Here is a 19,436-nt window from a genome sequence, read left to right as displayed (position 1 = left end):
GAAACCTCAAAAAAATTGAGAGTGATAATTTGCTGCAGAAGATTTCGTTTCTTTGTAAGAGTGAAGAGTTTTTTAGGTGAAGTTCCCAAAGGTTATCATGTAGGAAAAAAAATCCTAGGGCTTTGTGTGGTTATATTTTCCTTCCATTAACAAAGTGGCAGGTCACAAAAATAATACATAAGGAACAGTTTTCTTCTGATGCATATTGTAAGCAGGTTGTAGTAATACATTTATTTATGCGGTCCTCGATGCTGTCTGAGCTTGGTTATTTTCTTTCAGGTGTTTCATTACATAACTAGGTAGCATCATCATCACTGTTCAACCCTGAGCTAGAAATATTTTCTTTGATTGATACATTTATTTGTAAACAGGCAAACAATGGATGCTGTGAGCTTTACTTTTCATTGTAGAAATTCAAAGCAACTGCCATGTCCAATGCAGCTGATAACAATTTGCACATAATAAGCCAGGTTCCATGTAGTGCGCATGTATGTATGCTGAATCCAAAGCATTCGAAGATGGTTTTCAAAGGCTCCTCATATTTCAGTTTTCAACTCAAAAAAGCAATGCTGAATCTTGAATTTTGAGAATGAGCTCTCTGCAGATTCTCTGGCATGGTTTTTAGATGTTTCTTCTTTTATTTTAATAAGGCGAACAAACCTAACACATTATATGTTAATAACTCACCAATAACTTGGCAAAGAAGATTTGCTTTTTCTTATCTGAACAAATACTGTTTCTTTCATTCTCAAAGAACTGACATTTCAGGGAGTGCATCAGGCAAATGTAAAGACACCTTTCATAAAAACAAATCACAAATCTTATTACAACCTTTAAGCTGGAACCTTCTATATAAAATATTATATGTATAAAGTATATGCATCTGAGTAAAAATAGCAAAGAGCCAGTTTGGTGCAGTGGTTAGGTATCAGGCTAGAAATTGGGAGTCAATTGCCTCCTTCCTAGGGCTGAAAGTAATTGGCCCAGGATCACCCAGCTGGCTTTGTGCCTAAGGCAGAACTAGAATTCATAGTCTTCTGGTTGATTAGTACCAGGGTCTGACACTCACAGAAACCAAACTCATCTGTAACTATAAGACAGCATTCGTTCATGATGGTACTTCAAGAATGGCTCTTTTGAACTTGGATGGCTTACAGGCTATTGCGCTTTGTAAAATTTAACACAAATTAAGATTTTTTTTAAACAAATGTGAAAACCTTAAAGAAATCGAGAAGCAATGGAAAAAAATCTCAGCCGACGAGCTACACTGAATAACACTGGCCTCATAGGAGAGATGTGCACTTTTAAGATGAGAAGGTCTGGATCTGCATTATAAGTATGCATCTGGGATCCTGCTGATTTGCCAATTATGCACCCTTTGGTTGGTTCTGCAAAACCCAACCAATTAGGTTTTTGATAATTTATTTCAAATTGCTCTTTTAGACAAAAGGAAGCCAATACCCTAAATGCCTTTCTCATTTCCAAAATAACTTTGAGAATTCAGCCTGATGCCTTGTGTCTTCACTGACACATTTGTGGTTGGGTTGGGTTGTTTTCTTGGTAACAACCCAGAATTGATTTGCTACTGTCTATGTCTGCAATTCTTTTAACTTTTTTTAAAAAATCTCCCCAGTCTTATCTACAGCCCAGGGACTTCCTGGTGATCTCCCATCCAAGTACTAACCAAATCTGATCCTTAGCCTAGCTTTTTCAACATCTTTTAAGGTCAGCTAGATGCTGCTGAATATAAAAAATCAAAGACTTGTGTTTCAATACCTCCACAAGCAAAAGCTGGGCATGTAGAAACTGAATAGAAGAAAGATGTACTTAATAATATCACTAGACTGGTGTTGTTTTTGTTAGTTGCGAAGTCGTGTCCGACCCATCGCGACCCTATGGACAATGTTCCTCCAGGCCTTCCTGTCCTCTACCATCTTCTGGAGACCATCTAGGCTCACACCTACTGCTTCAGTGACTCCATCCAGCCACCTCATTCTCTGTCGTCCCCTTCTTCTATTGCCCTCAATCTTTCCCACCATTAGGCTCTTCTCCAGTGAGTCCTTCCTTCTCATTAGGTGGCCAAAATATTTGAGTTTTAGCTTCAGGATCTGGCCTTCTAAAGAGCAGTCAGGGTTGATCTCCTCTAGGACTGACCAGTTTGATCGCCTTGCAGTCCAAGGGACTCGCAGGAGTCTTCTCCAGCACCACAGTTCAAAGGCCTCAATTCTTTGGCGCTCAGCCTTTCTTATGGTCCAACTTTCACTGCCATACATTGCAACTGGGAAGACCATAGCCTTGACTATACGCACTTTTGTTGACAGGGTGATGTCTCTGCTTTTTAGTGTGCTGTCTAGATTTGCCATGGCTTTCCTCCCAAGGAGCAAGCGTCTTTTAATTTCTTGGCTACAGTCCCCATCTGCAGTGATCTTGGAGCCCAGGAAAATAAAATCTGTCACTACCTCCATTTCTTCCCCATCTATTTGCCAGGAATTGAGAGGGCCAGATGCCATGATCTTGGTTTTCTTAATGTTTAGTTTCAACCCAAGTTTTGCACTCTCCTTCTTCACCTGCAACAAGAGGCACTTTAGTTCTTCTTCACTTTCTGCCATTAGAGTGGTATCATCTGCATATCTTAGGTTGTTGATGTTTCTTCCGGCAATCTTAATTCCAACTCTTGATTCATCTAGCCCTGCCTTTCTCATGATGTGCTCTGCATATAAGTTAAATAGGCAAGGCGACAGTATACAGCCTTGCCGGACTCCTTTCCCAATTTTGAACCAATCAGTGGTTCCGTGTCCAGTTTTCACTGTTGCTTCTTGGCCCACATATAGGTTTCTCAAGAGACAAATAAGGTGGTCTGGTACGCCCATCTCTTTAAGAACTTGCCACAGTTTGTTATGATCCACACAATCAAAGGCTTTAGCATAGTCAATGAAGCAGAAGTAGATGTTTTTCTGGAACTCTCTAGCTTTCTCCATGATCCAGCGTATGTTAGCAATTTGATCTCTAGTTCCTCTGCCTCTTCGAAATCCTGCCTGTACTTCTGGTAGTTCTCGATCCACATACTGCTCGAGTCTAGCTTGTAGAATTTTAAGCATAACTTTACTAGCATGAGAAATGAGTGCAATGGTGCGATAGTTTGAACATTCTTTGGCACTGCCTTTCTTTGGAATTGGAATGTAAACTGATCTTTTCCAATCCTGTGGCCACTGTTGAGTTTTCCAAATTTGCTGGCAAATTGAGTGTAGCACTTTTACTGCATCGTCTTTTAAGATTTTGAATAGCTCAGCTGGAATACTGTCACCTCCACTAGCTTTGTTGTTGCTCAGCTTTTCTAAGGCCCACTTCACTTCACATTCTAGGATGTCTGGCTTAAGGTCAGTGACCACCTCATTGTGATTATCAGGGACATTATGCTCATTCTTGTATAGTTCTTCTGTGTAATTTTGCCACCTCTTCTTAATCTCTTCTGCCTCTGTTAGGTCCCTGCCATTTTGGTCCTTTATCATGCCCATTTTTGCGTGAAACGTTCCCTTCATCTCTCCAATTTTCTTGAAAAGATCTCTGGTCCTCCCTATTCTATTGTTTTTTTCTATTTCTTTGCATTGTTCATTTAAGAAGGCATTCTTATCTCTTCTAGCTATTCTTTGGAATTCTGCATTTAATTGGGCGTATCTTTCTTTTTCTCCCTTGCCTTTCGCTTCCCTCCTTTCCTCAGCTATTTGCAAAGCTTCCTCAGACAGCCATTTTGCTTTCTTGCATTTCTTTTTCTTTGGGATGGTTTTGGTTGCTACCTGTTGTACAATGTTGCGAACCTCTGTCCATAGTTCTTCAGGCACTCTGTCTATCAGATCTAATTCCTTAAATCTATTTGTCACCTCTACTGTATATTCAACAGGGATATGATTTAATTCATACCTGACTGGCCTAGCGCTTTTCCCTACTTTCTTTAATTTAAGCCTAAACTTTGCAACAAGAAGCTCATGGTCTGAGCCACAGTCAGCTCCTGGTCTTGTTTTTACTGATTGTATAGAGCTTCTCCATCTTTGGCTGCAGAGCATATAGTCAATCTGATTTCTGTGTTGACCGTCTGGTGATGTCCATGTGTAAAGCCATCTCTTGGGTTGTTGGAAAAGAGTGTTTGCTATGACCATCGTATTCTCTTGACAAAATTCTATCAGCCTGTGCCCTGCTTCATTTTGTACTCCAAGGCCAAACTTGCCTGTTATTCCCGTTATCTTTTGGCTTCCTACTTTAGCATTCCAATCCCCCATGATGATAAGGACATCATTTTTGGGTGTTAGTTCTATAAGGTGCTGTAGGGCTTCATAGAACCGGTCAATTTCATCCTCTTCAGCACTGGTGGTTGGGGCATAGACTTGGACTACTGTGATATTGAATGGTTTGCCTTGGATTCGAACTGAGATCATTCTGTCATTTTGAGGATTGTATCCCAGTATTGCTTTTCCTATTTTTTTATTGACTATGAAGGCTACTCCATTTCTTCTGAGGGATTCTTGCCCGCAGTAGTATACCTGATGGTCATCTGAATTAAATTCACCCATTCCTGTCCATTTTAGTTCGCTGATACCTAAGATGTCAATGTTTAGTCTTGTCATCTCTTGTTTGACCACGTCCAGCTTTCCTTGATTCATGGATCTTACATTCCAGGTTCCTATGGAGAAAAAATCTTTACAGCATCGGACTTTCCTTTCACCACCAGACATATCCACAGCTGAGCGTCCTTTCGGCTTTGGCCCAGTCGCTTCATTCTTTCTGGCGCTACTAGTACTAGTCCTCTGCTCTTCCCCAGTAGCATATTGGACGCCTTCCGACCTGAGGGGCTCATCTTCCAGCGTCATATCGTTTTGCCTTTTAGTACTGTCTATAGGGTTTTCATGGCAAAGATACTGGAGTGGGTTGCCATTTCCTTCTCCAGTGGATCACGTTTTGTCAGAACTCTCTGCTATGACCTTGCCGTCTTGGGTGGCCCTGCACGGCATAGCTCATAGCTTCATTGAATTACGCAAGCCCCTTCGCCACGACAAGGCAGTAATCCATGAAGGGGACTAGACTGGTAAGATAGCCTAAAATTGGTAGAAGAAGGGAATGATTTTTATGTGGAGTGATTTTGAAGCCCAGAAGCTATGTTGCCTTTTGGACTAACTTTCTTTGCAATGGTTTTATAATCACGGAGTTGTTGATGTTGGCAGAAACACCCTGAAGTCAATTATGGCAAAACAAAAAAAAGTTTCAGAATTGTGCCATTAAGTACATGGTGCACTTCTTACAAGCTACACCCACACATGAAACATCAGCAAGAATTGCCTATGATCTGAGTAACAGCAAGAATTTTGTTCATTATTTCAAGTCTTTTGCAAGCATCAGTAAATTCCAGGCCAGCATCCTTGCTTCATTTTCTTCTCTTTCTTATTAAAAATCCCATTTAGGCAATTCATTAGTGCACAACTTGGGGATTTTGAGTGGACAAAAAATAGAAATTAAATTGGCTATAGTAGATTTTCTTGCACTTGAATGCTTGGGATGACCCAATATTGGATTACTATATTTGCTGTTTAAAAATAGTGGCAATCAACTGATGGTGCCAGTGGAATCCTACCTTTTTGTCATTATTTTGCAAATGAAAACTGAAGTAAGCAAAGGACAGAGCCACACTAATATGGAAATTGAAATACTTACCTATTATTAAGGTTGTCCTCCATGTGTCTTCAGTGTACAGACAAAATAGTAGGCAGGCCCAAGCCTCACATACACTGCCTGCAGATTGAAGCTCATGTTTGCAATATGTGCCCATGGCTCCTTCCCAGCATGCATTTCAGCAGGTAGATGGCTGGGGGAGACCTTGCTACCCTCCATTGTTCATATTTTCCTTATATAAATGGAGAAGAAAAAGAAAAAGCATATAGTTGAGTATGATTTCTTTCTTTCCTGTGATTCTTGAGAACTCTGTGAATTTTTCAAGCGAGAAATTCTCAGCACCATTGCAAGATTATAGTGTTGCCATCAAAGAGCTGCAGTGCTTAATTTCTAGAAAAACCCAGGCTTTATTTCAGCTGTGCTCTCTGCTGTTTGGACTTATATGACATTATCCGTATAAGTTTTTAGTGGAAACAATCCAGTTTGAGAGCCATCTAATGGACAGATAGCAAGAGATTGCCACAGGAGAGAAGACAGCATTGGGGAAGGTGGTAGCTAAGGGAAAAAATACATTTTTAAAGGTCAAGGGTCAATCTCAGTAGGACTGGGATTCATTATTATTCTTCCATATTTTTGTTGGGGAAGGGCTATTTGATGGACAGTTCAAATAATAGTTAATGTTTTAAATCTATTTGAAGCTTAAATTGTTAAAATGACTGTAAAAAGCATGGAATCCATTAACACAGAACCTCAGGAGTTTGCCACCTGATCACAACAGTTCACTCTGAATAGATCATAGAAAAGTTCAGAGGATTTCTGTGATCTAGGGAAACATAGAGGCCACTCTCCTCCTGGGACTAAAAACCATTCTCTTCTCTTGCATTAATCACATGCTATTTTCTGAGAGCCTGAATCTCTATAAAACCTCAACACTGACCCAAAACACAGCCATCCAAAGTCACACATCCTCCTATTCACTGAAACAGTTTGCTTCCCCATCGTTTTCCCATCACGCGGCCTTGATTTTCGATGTTCTGAAGCAAAAATCTTAAGACCATGAACATAAAAAAGTAGGTTTCAAGGGTAGAAAGATACCTGCCCCAGGCAAGCACGTTAACAGCATCCAGCTTTCTTTGATATATGGAGTTCATATTCTACGTTTGCCTTTAAAGGGTGTGTGGTTCAGGCAGAAAATGTGGCAGGCAACTCACTTCCAATTTGTAAATGATGCCTGTGGATTTGGCTGCAAAATGAAAGGAAGAAGCTGCCAGCCACAATGGCTGCCATTCCATAGGCTCCACAGGGAGCTCAGTGTGCAGAGTAAGGGTCCAGGCTGGAAAGTAGCTTCTCACATTTTGTAAGAAGCTGCATGTTATTGAAGTTCAGAAAGAAACTTGGCTGCGATATGGGGGGGTTTAAAATATAATTTTTTTATTAAAAGTTTTACAAAGAGCATAAAAACTAACACAAAATAATGAAGAGTAAAAACAGGAAAGAAAAAGAGAGAGAGAAAGAAAGAAAGAAAGAAAGAAAGAAAGAAAGAAAGAAAGAAAGAAAGAAAGAAAGAAGCTTCTGATTTTGCTTTGCAGCAAATATAAGTACAGTGACAAACTTACCTCTTATCATGATTACAAAGTGATGTGATAGTGCAGGGCTATGTGGGAATGTTCTTGGGAGACAAGCAAAAGAGCCACAGGCTAGACAACAATCATACAAGTGACAGCTCAGCTCACAGATATAATATGTGTGGCAAATATCTGAGAAGGAACCCTGCCAAATTTCCTGTGCTGTAAAAAGGGGAAGATGTACTTTCATATTTGCAAGTTTCTGTGAATGTAACTTTACAATAAAAGTTAGAACTAGTTCTTCTGGGTGTGTTTCCTATCTGGATGAAAACTAATCAAGGAGACAATCATCCTAGGAAAAAAAGAGAAATTTCCTGGCAGTTAGAACAATTAATCGGTGGGATGGGTTGATTTCAGAAGTTGTGGTCGCTCCAATACTTTTTAAAAAGAGATTGGACAGTGATTTGTCTGAAACGGGGTGTAGAATTTCCTGCTTGAGCAGGGGTTGGATTAGAAAACTTCCAAGGTGCCTTCCAACTCTGCTGTTCTGTATTCTGCACTATCTTGCAAGGTGTAAAGAGAGGCAAGTCAGAAACTACCTCCCTCCCTTGGTAAAAAAAAGAAAACCTGACACTCATCTGTATGTTATATGAGAACAAACCAGCTTTGCAAGGTGTTTGTTGTCACTAGGGCTCCCTCATTTATAAAACCACATATCTGTTGTAATTGCACTTCCCATTTCCTTTTTCAGAAGTATAACTTGAGGTCCCAAAATGAAGCATCCTTAAAAACTATTTTTGAATAACAAGCTGTTGCTGACGTGGATCTGGGTGCTGTTCTGAATCAACCCCAAAGCAAAGCAATGAGCGTGCAGAAGTGTCACTGGGGGGGGGGGGTGAGGAATGTCAAGTGAGATTATGGGTGCCGTGACATACTTGTGCAAATGATGGAAATTGCATCGTTTGCATCCGTGATGAGGGGAGTGATGATAGTATGACAGATACAACTTCATCCCTAAGAGATGCCTCTGCCTCTTGAATCAGGCTCCCTGTGAGCCTTTCTCCTGACAAGTGAGACGGGAAGAGATGAAGACAAGAAAATATAAGGAACTTGTGATTTTACTGTTGTAAAGCTAAGAAGCTATTGTGGAAGAATTCCGAGAGTGCTGAGTATAAGATGTGAATTCTATTCATACCATTGTTCAAATTCCTGCATCTCTTTCACCCACCAGCTTTGTATAAAGAGCTAGAAGTGCGTCTCTGGGTAGTGTGGGAAAAATTTCTAAATACTCCTTGTTTTGATAATGGCCTCATCTTCCTTTGGAACACATGACACTATGTCCTACATTGCTATAGTATTTGGCTCTGCCTGGAAAACAATGTTTGTCTTGTAGTAGTCCGTGGATTTGCATTGTGAGATCTTTTTACAGGGTAAAGGTAAAGGTTCCCCCACACATGCGTGCTAGTCATTTCCAACTCTAGAGGCCGGTGCTCATCTCCGTTTCAAAGCCGAAGAGCCAGTGCTTGTCCGAGGACGTCTCCGTGGTCATGTGGCCGGCATGACTAGATGCCAAAGGCGCACGGAATGCTGTTACCTTCCCACCGTAGTGGTCCCTATTTTTCTACTTGCATTTTTACGTGCTTTCGAACTGCTAGGTTGGCAGAAGCTGGGACATGTAACAGGCGCTCACTCTGTTACACGGCACTTGGGATTCAACCTGCCAAACTGCCGACCATCTGATCGACAAGCTCAGCGTCCTAACCCACTGAGCCACTGCGTCCCTCATTACAGGGTAATGCTTAGGCAGGGATCCAAATTTAATATTCTCACCATCTCATTAATTAAGAAAAGCTGTATTTCTCCAAGAACAAGAATGGCATCTGATCTACAGTTCAGACACTCTATTCATGTGCATTGAGAAATGCAACATTTTGCTGAGGTCTTAAAAATGGATAACAATCCAAGAACTGACACATGCCAAACTATCACTCTGCGTTTGATTTAACTGCATTGGGAAAGAAAGAGGAAAGCACTTTTAAAAATGAGGTTATGAGCCATGTTCTTCTTTCACAGGTTCAGAATATGTCTCAGTCCATTGAAGTTTTAAATCTACGGACTCAGAGGGATTTCCAGTATGTTTTGAGAATGGAAACTCAAATGAAGGGACTGAAGGCTAAGTTCCGACAAATTGAAGATGACCGAAAGACCTTAATGACCAAGCATTTTCAAGTAGGCATTTCCCATCTTTAAATTTTTTATAACAATTGTTTTGACTGACTGCCAGAAGTTATATGCTTGGGAGGGGCAGTATGAGGTGGGTTAGATATCAATTTTAAATACTTGTTAGTAAATGCCTGAAGACTTGCTTTGAAAAAGCTTGTCCCTGCTCTTTGCTGTTTCACTTTGATGGGAAGTTATCATAAATTACTGAAACAAACAAGTGAAGGCATTCTATGTCACTTCCTTCATGATGGGATTCCCACCAGGAGAGAAAGAGGGAGGGAAGTTAGCACATGTATAACTAACGGTACATATATGGCCAGATTCCACTGATGATAACTGAATCATTCAGGAGATTTAATAACAAAATTATATGGAATGATATTCATGTAAATTCTAATACATATCCAAGAAGAGACTATTATGGTTCCTATGTTTTATTAATAGGATTATTTGACTTAATATTTTTAATTTGGTATATAGATTTTGGGGTCAGATCTTTATTTAATTGAGGATGCAGTCAGAGGGTACAATGGACGCATAGGGTAAATTGAGATATTAATATTTTCTCATTTAGTGACTAAATAAATAAATAAGAAAAACAGCACAATGCCACTGGGAAAGAAACGCCGCCCCTTTTGTAAGTATGCCTTCATGCCACGTGTACAAAGACATAGGGCTTGAATCTGATGGCATGAAACTGCTTTCATTATTTTAACCAAAGCTTTCTGCTCCTGAGGATGCCTCTGTATAAAATGTGAAAGATGTAGCCTATGTATGTGTAGCTTAAATTCCACCGCATTCTTTTCATTGTAGGCTTACTAAGATAAGGAAGTATAGGACTAGAGCCTAAATGTGATACTAAGGGGAAAGTTTCTCACCAACTTCCCTTAAAATGTAGGTTCGTGAGTTATTTGGTCTCATCTCTGAAAGTAGAATTAATCTGGTTTCTTCCAACTTTCCCTCACTTTAAAAACAGGAATTTTACCACTGATAAAACACTGCAGCATGAATTTCAGTGTCTGAGGAGGCTATAATAATTCTTAGGGTTAGAGAACCTAGTCGATTAAAATGACTTTTCACTTCTTTCCAGCTCTCTGGAGTGGTTCCCTGAAACCAGCTGAAACTAAGTTAAATGAGTGAATCACATTATGTCTGGATATCATCCTGTGACTCTAAGCTGGATTTTCACAAGATATTTAACTGTGAACCAAACTTGTTTGTTTATTATTCACAGTCTAAGATTGTTGCTTGTTTTGTCAGTGAATTGGAATGAATGTCAACATTACTAAAATGATTTTGGAAGCAAAAAAAAAGATGTTGGCAATCTAACAGGGGATCATATTTGAGGTTCTTTTTTCCCCCAAAGACTTTTTGCTTCTCAGCAATACATAAAGGCTGATCGATTACAGGGAGAAGATGCAAATCTCCAGGAGGACATGGAGTAATGAGCAAGTTCTTCTGAAATCAAAATTTAGAAATTTTGAAGAGAGGGAAAAATACCTATTTGGGGCAATAAAGAACCGAAACAGAAGCAGTGTATTCTTGACCCAGGGAACCTGATGAACTTCATAGCAATTTCTCAGAAAGGATTTCTCAGTCTCAGATTCCTCTCAGCAGTCGTTGCCTGAGTTCCATAAAAGATGAGCCAGAAAATGATGCTGCCCCCTCTGCCACTTTCTTTGGTCTTTGACCAAATGAGCAGAGTTAGACCTTGCTTTAGGCAAAGGATTGCGGCTGCCTCGGGCACCAAACAAGAGGAGGAGTGGGCAGTTATGTTGGATGACAAACCTGGCTGGGCAACCAAACTGGTTAGTGCTTCTTCAGCTCTCCTGAAGCCCTCAAGTATAGGGAGAATGCTCTTCCCAGACTTGAAAGAAGTCTCCAATCCCTAGATCTGAGCATAAATATGACCTTTGCCTCCAAAAGGAAATATCCCTGCACTGGACCTGCAGATCATCTGGCAGTCTTGTTGTGCTTCCTTTTTTTCTCCAGCCATAGCAGATATTAGTAGCAAGCCTTCTCTAAGGTCACACCCAGGTTAATTCACGCAGCAAGGGAAGCTAAGCAGAAACTATCCCTTCAAGAAAGGTTCAGAATGGTGTCAATGCACAATACCTTCACATAGGTAATGGAGTCGTTCCTGGCTCTGTTATGACTGTTATCATAACAAACATGTCTGGGGTGGCTCACTATTGTTTGCTCCACTTTTCCTTGACCGCACATAATGTCAGTGAGCAGCTGCTCAGTCCTAGCTGTCAAAGGCAAACTGCCTGTTTGAACACAGTAACCTTTTTAGAGACCTGATATTTGGATTGGCTGGGCTAACCGATTTGATATGATACTTCAACTGGCATTTTGAAACGGATTGCAAAGCAGTAAGGCTATTGAGTAATTTAAAAGGTCAGAATAATAGACCGTCTGCTTTCTTTCAAAGCAATTTGCAAGAATTCAGGCCATGTATTTCATACATTGAGACAAAGGAATAGAGAGAAAACAGGCTTTGCATGCATAAGTGCTCCTGTCCATTCCGTAATAGCTCCATATTTACCAATGCTGTTAAAATGCAGTGAATTCATTCATTCCTATCACTTTCTCTGGTTCAGCTCTCATTGACCTTTTTAAACTACTGTAGATAAAGCCACCAGTCATAGGACTGGCAATGTGAATATTGCAGAGTGGAGGCATGGTCCAACAATTGAAGCATGCAGACTGACTCTACAAAATAATATCACAGTGAGACGTGGTAGTATTTCTTCCAATTCTGTAAAATGAAGTAAGATGTTTTCCTTGTTATTTCATACCCCTTAATACAGTTTTCTTTTCCTGTGCACATTCTGAAATGGCAAAAGATCTAGCTAATTTGCCTTTCGGATTAGGCATGCGTTACAGGAAACCTGTTTTCAAATGGATGACTATTCACCATCTTACATATTTGTTCCATAAAAAACCAGCTCCTCTTTGATGTTGATAGCTTTGTTACAGAGTCAAACCATCCTTTACTCTCTATCCCAGATATTTATTAAAACTATTTCTGTATTCCCTGATATACAGGAGATTCCCACGTAGTGTACATAATAGTATAAATACATTAAATATAGTACAAAATGCAATCATGGCTGTAATAATACAGTAGCAGTTCCAGGTGCTTGTTATTTTTCTTTATTAAGTGTATGCCCTTCCTTTCTGATTATGTAAATACTCTATTAATTTGAACAAAGTACACATTTCATCTTTTTTTTCAGAGTTTTCAAAAAAAACACCTCCCAACACGTTCCACGTGTTCCAAAGCTGTATAAAATCAATGAATATTTTGCTTTTTGGAGTACCACAATAAAAAGCGAGGGGTCCTTGGTGCTCTCTGAGCTTGTTTTCAACCAGAGACAAGAGCCTCCACTTCTCCTCCAGGAACTCACTAAATTTTGGGCTGAGTATGGAGGGAAAACTACTCTACTTGGTTTCTATACTAAATAATAAGGAAGGATAAAGCACCCCAGTCATTCTATGACTGCTTACTCACTCTAGTACATGGATCCCCTTCACTCATTTGCATGCTATTCCTCATACACTAGAATAATTCTCAACCAACATGGGCCACAACATTTACACAGTTAAGAATTCTCCCACTGGGGGCTGGAAGGCAAGATCCAGTTAACAACTGTTGCCTGCAAATTTTTCAAATTGTTGATCATAGTTCTACGTCTGTACTTTGGGGAAATTTTCCCCAATTTAGATGGTACTTAGTGCAATCTCAGAGACTGTTTTCTGAAAGGAAGTATATTTTGTACATTTATTGAAGAGTAGAGGAGGGTAGAAGGGTAATAGAAGGAAAGTTAGACAAAGAGATAGGAAGGTAGTCCATTGGTAGCTTATCTCATAAATGGCAACTATGTCCAGATGTCAAGAAATCTGAAAAGAAATAATTCAGAATGTTCAAAAAGTTTCCACCTTAACAAACTTATAAATAAGGGTTGGAAATTCTGTTTGCAATTTCCAGGGTTTTGCATTTACCCTAATTCAGACACTTTACTGAAGTCGATAAAGAAAGATAGACAGATACAGGTAGTCCTCAGGTTATGACCACTCGTTCAGCAAGCTTTCAAAATTATGACAGTGCTAAATGAGGGGGGACAAACAACTAATCCTCGGAGTTGCAGCCATCATAGCATACCTGTGGTCACATGATCAAAAGCCAGTTCCCTATCTTGCGATTATGATGTCACGTGAGCCATAGTCATTTGATTGGGATTTCCTATATACTCTTGACAGCTTTTCAAAAGCAAAGTCATTGGGGAAGCTGGAAGGAAGTCAGAAGTTGTTCCTGCTCCCATCACCTTTTCATCCACCAACAGTCCATAGTGCTTGCCCACAGCACCAGCACACCTGCCTGCACTCCACAGTGCTTGCCTGTGGCACCTAATACTGGCCCGCTTGCTAGGGCTCCCATCTCTTTCCACTTAACAACCCATGTGATCCTGGGGTTATAATGGCAAATTGGACTGAGCGATGCAGTCACAGGATATCTCACATTACAACCACATTGCTGGTCCCAATTGCCATTATAACCCAAGGATTATCTGTATAGTGATAGATCTATATCTTTCATGTTCATTTTTTTTAAAAAAAAATGTATAAGATTAAACACATTTACCGTATGGAGATACCCTAAACTCATTCGAGAAAGAACAGTCTGAGAATTAGATAAAAATGTATAAATCTTGCCTTTTATCTGTACAAAAATCCTGAAACCATATTGAAGCCAACACTGAAAAAAAATCTCATTGACTTATGTAGTGGTGGTACTGCATTCATAAATTAAGTTCTCTAGAACAGAAAGAGAATTTAATGTCCATTTGCAAAGGTTGGAGTTTATGATACACTCTCTAATAAAACACACCCAATTCATCCGTTCCAAACCGTTCTTGCTCAAAATGTCTGGGCAGCTAAAGTAAATGAGGTTTTTTTTCTCATGGGTATAAAATTAGCAGTTGCAAAGGGAGCTCAGTTTTCTCTAATGCATTCATTATAATAACATTTCTGCTTGTAATTTAGCACTGCAATTTCAGTCTTTCTAAATTAGATGTGTGAAATACATCCCCTTCAGCTTTACCTATGGACTCCCCACTGATGCTAATGTTTCCCAAATGAATTTTAGAAAATAGATTTTATTAAAGTACAGAGGTAAATACAATTAATTTAAATGTGCTTTTAACACAGTCGCCACTATCAGTATACAATATGATGCGGTCCTAACAAGCCTCATAAGGTAAAAATCTCTTCAGGCAGCACAATACTGATTTTGCAATATCTGCTTATTTTAAAAGTGGGCAAACACCATTTTAAGTAATTTAGGGGTCTCAGAAAGGGATCCATATAATATGGGCAATTCTGAAGTTAATCCAATTTAACTTCCTCCTCAAAATTAGAACACAATTTTGAAAAATGAAACTCATGACCTGGGATGGAATATACATTCTTTGGCAAGAGACAATGATAAAATTTGCAGTGAAGGAAGCTTCTTGGACTTTCAAGCAGTTCCTTGAAGATAGAAAAGGAAAGGAGTTTTGCAAGGAATACCAATGCCTTTTCCCAAATCACTGCAGCTGTTTACTGAATCTGAGCTGAAAGTGATGTCATATTTTTTTCGCTCTCATAAAGCTTTCTATTATCTTATTGGACATGATGCCATGAAAATAATGGTGCCTCCAGAGTTTTTGATTTAGACTAGTGACAGTACGTTGCAGTCTAGTTTATGTTATGTACTCATGCAGCCTTGCACAGCCACAGACTGGAAAAATTAGGCTGAACCACACAGAAGTAAGGGCAAAACAAGAGAACCTACCATCCTCCAGCATGCTATAATGATTTGATGACAAGGATGTCTCTGATATGGAAGCAGAAAGTCAATAGCTGAAATCCAGGGGGGGGGGGAACCCTCCTTCCCCTTCTTCCTTTTTCTACCATGATAGCTTCTGTAGAATACAGTAGCTTCTTTCATAAAAGTCACCTTTTATTAGGTGAAAGTATCTACAGACATGAACCAAGAGATGAAGTCAGTCTTTAATACAAAGCAGTACCCAATATCATAGATATCTGTGGTCAATCCTTGGATATTTATTCCTGTAGAAAATGAAAGATCAGTTCATTGAATTAGCTGTTTTAATAACTGGGTTTTGGCTGTGTTTCTCTTTTGGGCAATAACTAGCATTTTGCTGGAGAGGCAAAATACAAGCTGCCCTTTTGAGCTATACACCAAAGCTCATTGGACTGATAACATTTTCAATCCTGGTGATGGAATAACATCATCCACTAGGACAGACATATCAAACACAAGGCCCGGGGGCCACAAGGCCCGCAAAGTGGTTTCATGTGGCCCGCGAAGACATCCTGGAAACAGTGAGGGAACGGCCCCCACTGCCTTGGCCCTGGCCCAGAGACCCTCCTTCTGCCAGAGACCCTCAGATCTGTCCCACTCCTGCCCGGGCCCCCATAGGCACCCTTGATGCGAACGAGTTCTGTTGAAAATGGTATACTCTTTCCCCTCAACAGAAGCTTTACATGAAATAAGGGTAAAATTGAACATAATAGACAAGAGTGTGTGTTTTGCTAGATTTACCAAATTTCATATTATAGTTTTTCTCTTTCAGACATATCTCAGGTCTCTCAACATCTATCCTAAAAAAGAATGTTCAGGTGCTCCTCAAATCATTAGCACTAACCCATTTAAGTGTTTAATTGCTGCTTTCTGTGCTTCTAATTTACCGTCCCAGCTTCTGCCAACCTAGCAGTTCGAAAGCACGTAAAAATGCAAGTAGAAAAATAGGGACCACTGCAGTGGGAAGGTAACAGCGTTCCGTGCGCCTTTGGCGTCTAGTCATGCCTGCCACATGACCACGGAGATGTCCTCGGACAAGCGCTGGCTCTTCGGCTTTGAAACGGAGATGAGCACCGGCCCCTAGAGTCGGAAACGACTAGCACACATGTGCGGGGGAACCTTTACCCTTTTAGAAATCCCATCCAGTTCCCACATCCTTAAAATGTAACTATAACAACAGTACAAATATGCTGTTTTAATTATAAATGCTATTCATAAACTCCTCCATAGATATTAATAGTGGTAAAGGGGTTTCATTCAGTAATATCCCAAGGCAGTCCTTCTAATGAATACTAATTTTGCACCCATAAAATGAGTACTGCAAGCCGTGTCATTGACAGATCTAAAAGCATTGGGGGCCGAGGTTCATAATACACTCATTCTCTAGCAACTCAATTCCAAATACAACAACAGCAGCTGAAGCTGACAAGAATTAGTTCCACCGAGGCAAAACAGAACAGTGTGAATATTCCTGAAGCACTTTTCAAAAACAGTTTCAAAATGATTGATGAAACTCATTAAAGGCAGGTTTATAATGCTACCACACACAAACACTCCCCAAATTATAAAGTACCACCAAAATAGCTATGGAATACTTTGAAGACTACTTTTAATGGCAGTTGAGAAGTAGGAATTAATCTAGAAAATTGAAAAATCGAAATACGTTATTAGTAAACCAAGCTAGTGTCCATGCTTGACTGCAAAGCTTTTTCTCATTGAAATAGTCTTGTGAGTTGCTTTAAAGATGCAGCTCTTCTATCTTTTCTCTTACTTTGATAGAATGACAATTGCAATTTAGTTCAAGAATAAATGTTGGCATAAGTAATCAGTCATGTGAGAAAAGTTGTAGTAGTATAACACAAATATATGGATAAGTGCCAATTATTAAGCAGGCAAAATGGTCTGTTTCTAATCAGGCAAGTTGTCCTTAAAGTGCTTTGGATCTTAAAAAAAACCCTATAGTAGTAGAAAAGGCTTGACTTAAAAGAAAGTGATTCATTTTAAGCAAGATAAAAATTGAGTACTTCATACGTTATACTTCAAGCTTGAAGCCATTTATTCTTAGCTCCCTAACTGTCTCACAGGACTGGAATCATCGTTTTCATACCAAGATCAAGAAAAACCATGAGAGTAGATTTGAAAATAAGCCTAAAAGGATCTCATTAAGGAATTTAGAGGACATGGCACTTCTTAACACTTCCCTAAAGCACACTCAACTTCTTTTTCACAGGAATTGAAGGAAAAGATGGATGACCTTCTACCACTGATACCAGTTCTGGAACAGTACAAAACAGATGCCAAGTTAATCACCCAATTCAAAGAGGAAATCAGAAACCTGTCTTCAGTACTGACGGGGATCCAAGAGGAAATTGGTGCTTATGATTATGAGGAGCTACATCAACGAGTCCTCAGTTTGGAAACCAGGCTTCGAGATTGCATGAAAAAACTGAGTAAGTTCACACTTCCATTCCTCCTTGCTTGATTCACATCTGCTTTGCCTGGAATTCTTCCATGCCTCCCCGTGTCCTCTGAATTTATATTTTATGTTATTTATTTGATTTGTATGGCCACCCATCTTATCTAAGTTATTTTGGGCAGATCACAGCAATTAAAAACAACACTAAAAGCAAGCTAAATCTGACCTGCAAAACTATCGATAAAAACCATTTTTAAAAAAAAAATCAGCGGCCAAATAAGTCACTACATCAAATTCAGCATACGTAACTTCTGAAGAAGATCTCCACTATCGCCTGACCTCCAAGCACAATGCCAAAGCCATATGTTGAGGACCTTCCTAAAGGCCAGTTGGGTTGGGGCCAATCTAAGCTCCGGGGGAATGATGTTCTGAAGAGCCGGTGCCACAACAGAAAAGGCTTCTTCCTGGGTCACGTCAGATGACACTCCTTCATCGACGGGACCTTTCTGATATTTCTTCTATTCGTTAACTTTGTTCTAAAACCTCTATCCTCTGGCAACTGTGTGATTGAATCAAACTGGGCAGTCAGTGGACCATCTCACTAATCTGAGTTACATTCCATTTGGCCTTTGTCTTTTGTGACCCATATCAGTTAAGCAATAGATCTACAGGGGTAATTTTGAAAACTACACCATTGCAGTTTATTGCAGCCTTAGACAGTGGTGCTTCCTAATGCATAAGCTAGAGCAGGCATGCACAATCTTTTCTGAACAGAGCTACCCTTGGTGTTTGAATGACATGCTGCAGACAGGCCTGAGCCAAGAACTTAATTGGAATGTAATTGGATTTTAATTACCTAGATACAGTTAATGTGATTGCTTATCGTGCATTTAAAAATTTCTTTTTACAATCAGGATACGGTATTACCAGCAACTTTGGAAGTGTCTTGAAGCCATGGCCATTGAGGAGCACTAGATTATTTATACTCTTGTCTTTTTCTGATTTTGTTTTATATGTTCAAAGATACTGAGATTGGATTCTAAAGCTACAGACAACTGCATCTAAATGACCTTGGGGGGTGGGGGAAGAAATTAAGCAGGATAAGATCTGGTAAATTTTATTTGGGAAATCCCAGAGCTTTAAACTAGACTGTTTTTGTGTGTGTGTGTTTTTAAGGTTTGCCTTTAGGGAAGATTTATTTTGGATGGAGAAGTGAGAGGGAATGACAATGTAGTATAAATGTGGAAGAAATTAAACAAAGGGTCAGTGAATGTATGGCTTCTTATAGGATACAATTAAATAAGTGCACTATAAATATTAAAAAAATTCTGAAATGCTGGAGGTTCTTTGAAATTGATCCATTTTGTCAGAGATGAGTTCATGCTCTACCAGATCTTCAAGATACTAGTGGATCATTCCATTGGTTCAGATAGCCCACCGACCATGAAGGACAAACATCTGTCTTTAATACAGAAGTCTATGCAACACATCCTTGGCTTTACCACCCTCTGTTCCACAAACATATACATGATATCAGAAGGACATATGCAACAGCAGGACTTGACTTAGTTAACACCATTCTAGTATAGCCCTAAACAAATACATTGCATTTAACATAATCAAACAGCTGGATGATAAATTCAGTGATGCTTTGCCAGCAGTTCTTTCCGTCCCCATTCCCAACATACTTCCAGGCCAAATT

At 39.6% G+C, this 19,436-nt stretch overlaps 1 protein-coding gene across 2 annotated transcripts in view; it reads left to right on the top strand.

The window, feature by feature from the left end:
• The window catches only part of OLFM3 (olfactomedin 3), a 202,056-nt gene that overhangs the window by 162,329 nt on the left and 20,291 nt on the right, over positions 1-19,436 (top strand). For both annotated transcript variants that reach the window (XM_081324623.1, XM_081324622.1), the window contains exons 3-4: positions 9,297-9,452; positions 17,549-17,768. In XM_081324623.1, coding sequence (XP_081180749.1) covers positions 9,297-9,452; positions 17,549-17,768 — 376 coding nt within the window. The remainder of the gene's footprint in view (positions 1-9,296; positions 9,453-17,548; positions 17,769-19,436) is intronic.

The sequence above is a fragment of the Vipera berus genome (genome assembly GCF_964194415.1).
Source record: "Vipera berus genome assembly, chromosome: 3".
Taxonomy (NCBI): domain Eukaryota; kingdom Metazoa; phylum Chordata; class Lepidosauria; order Squamata; family Viperidae; genus Vipera; species Vipera berus.
This window is presented reverse-complemented; position numbering and strand designations above follow the sequence as displayed.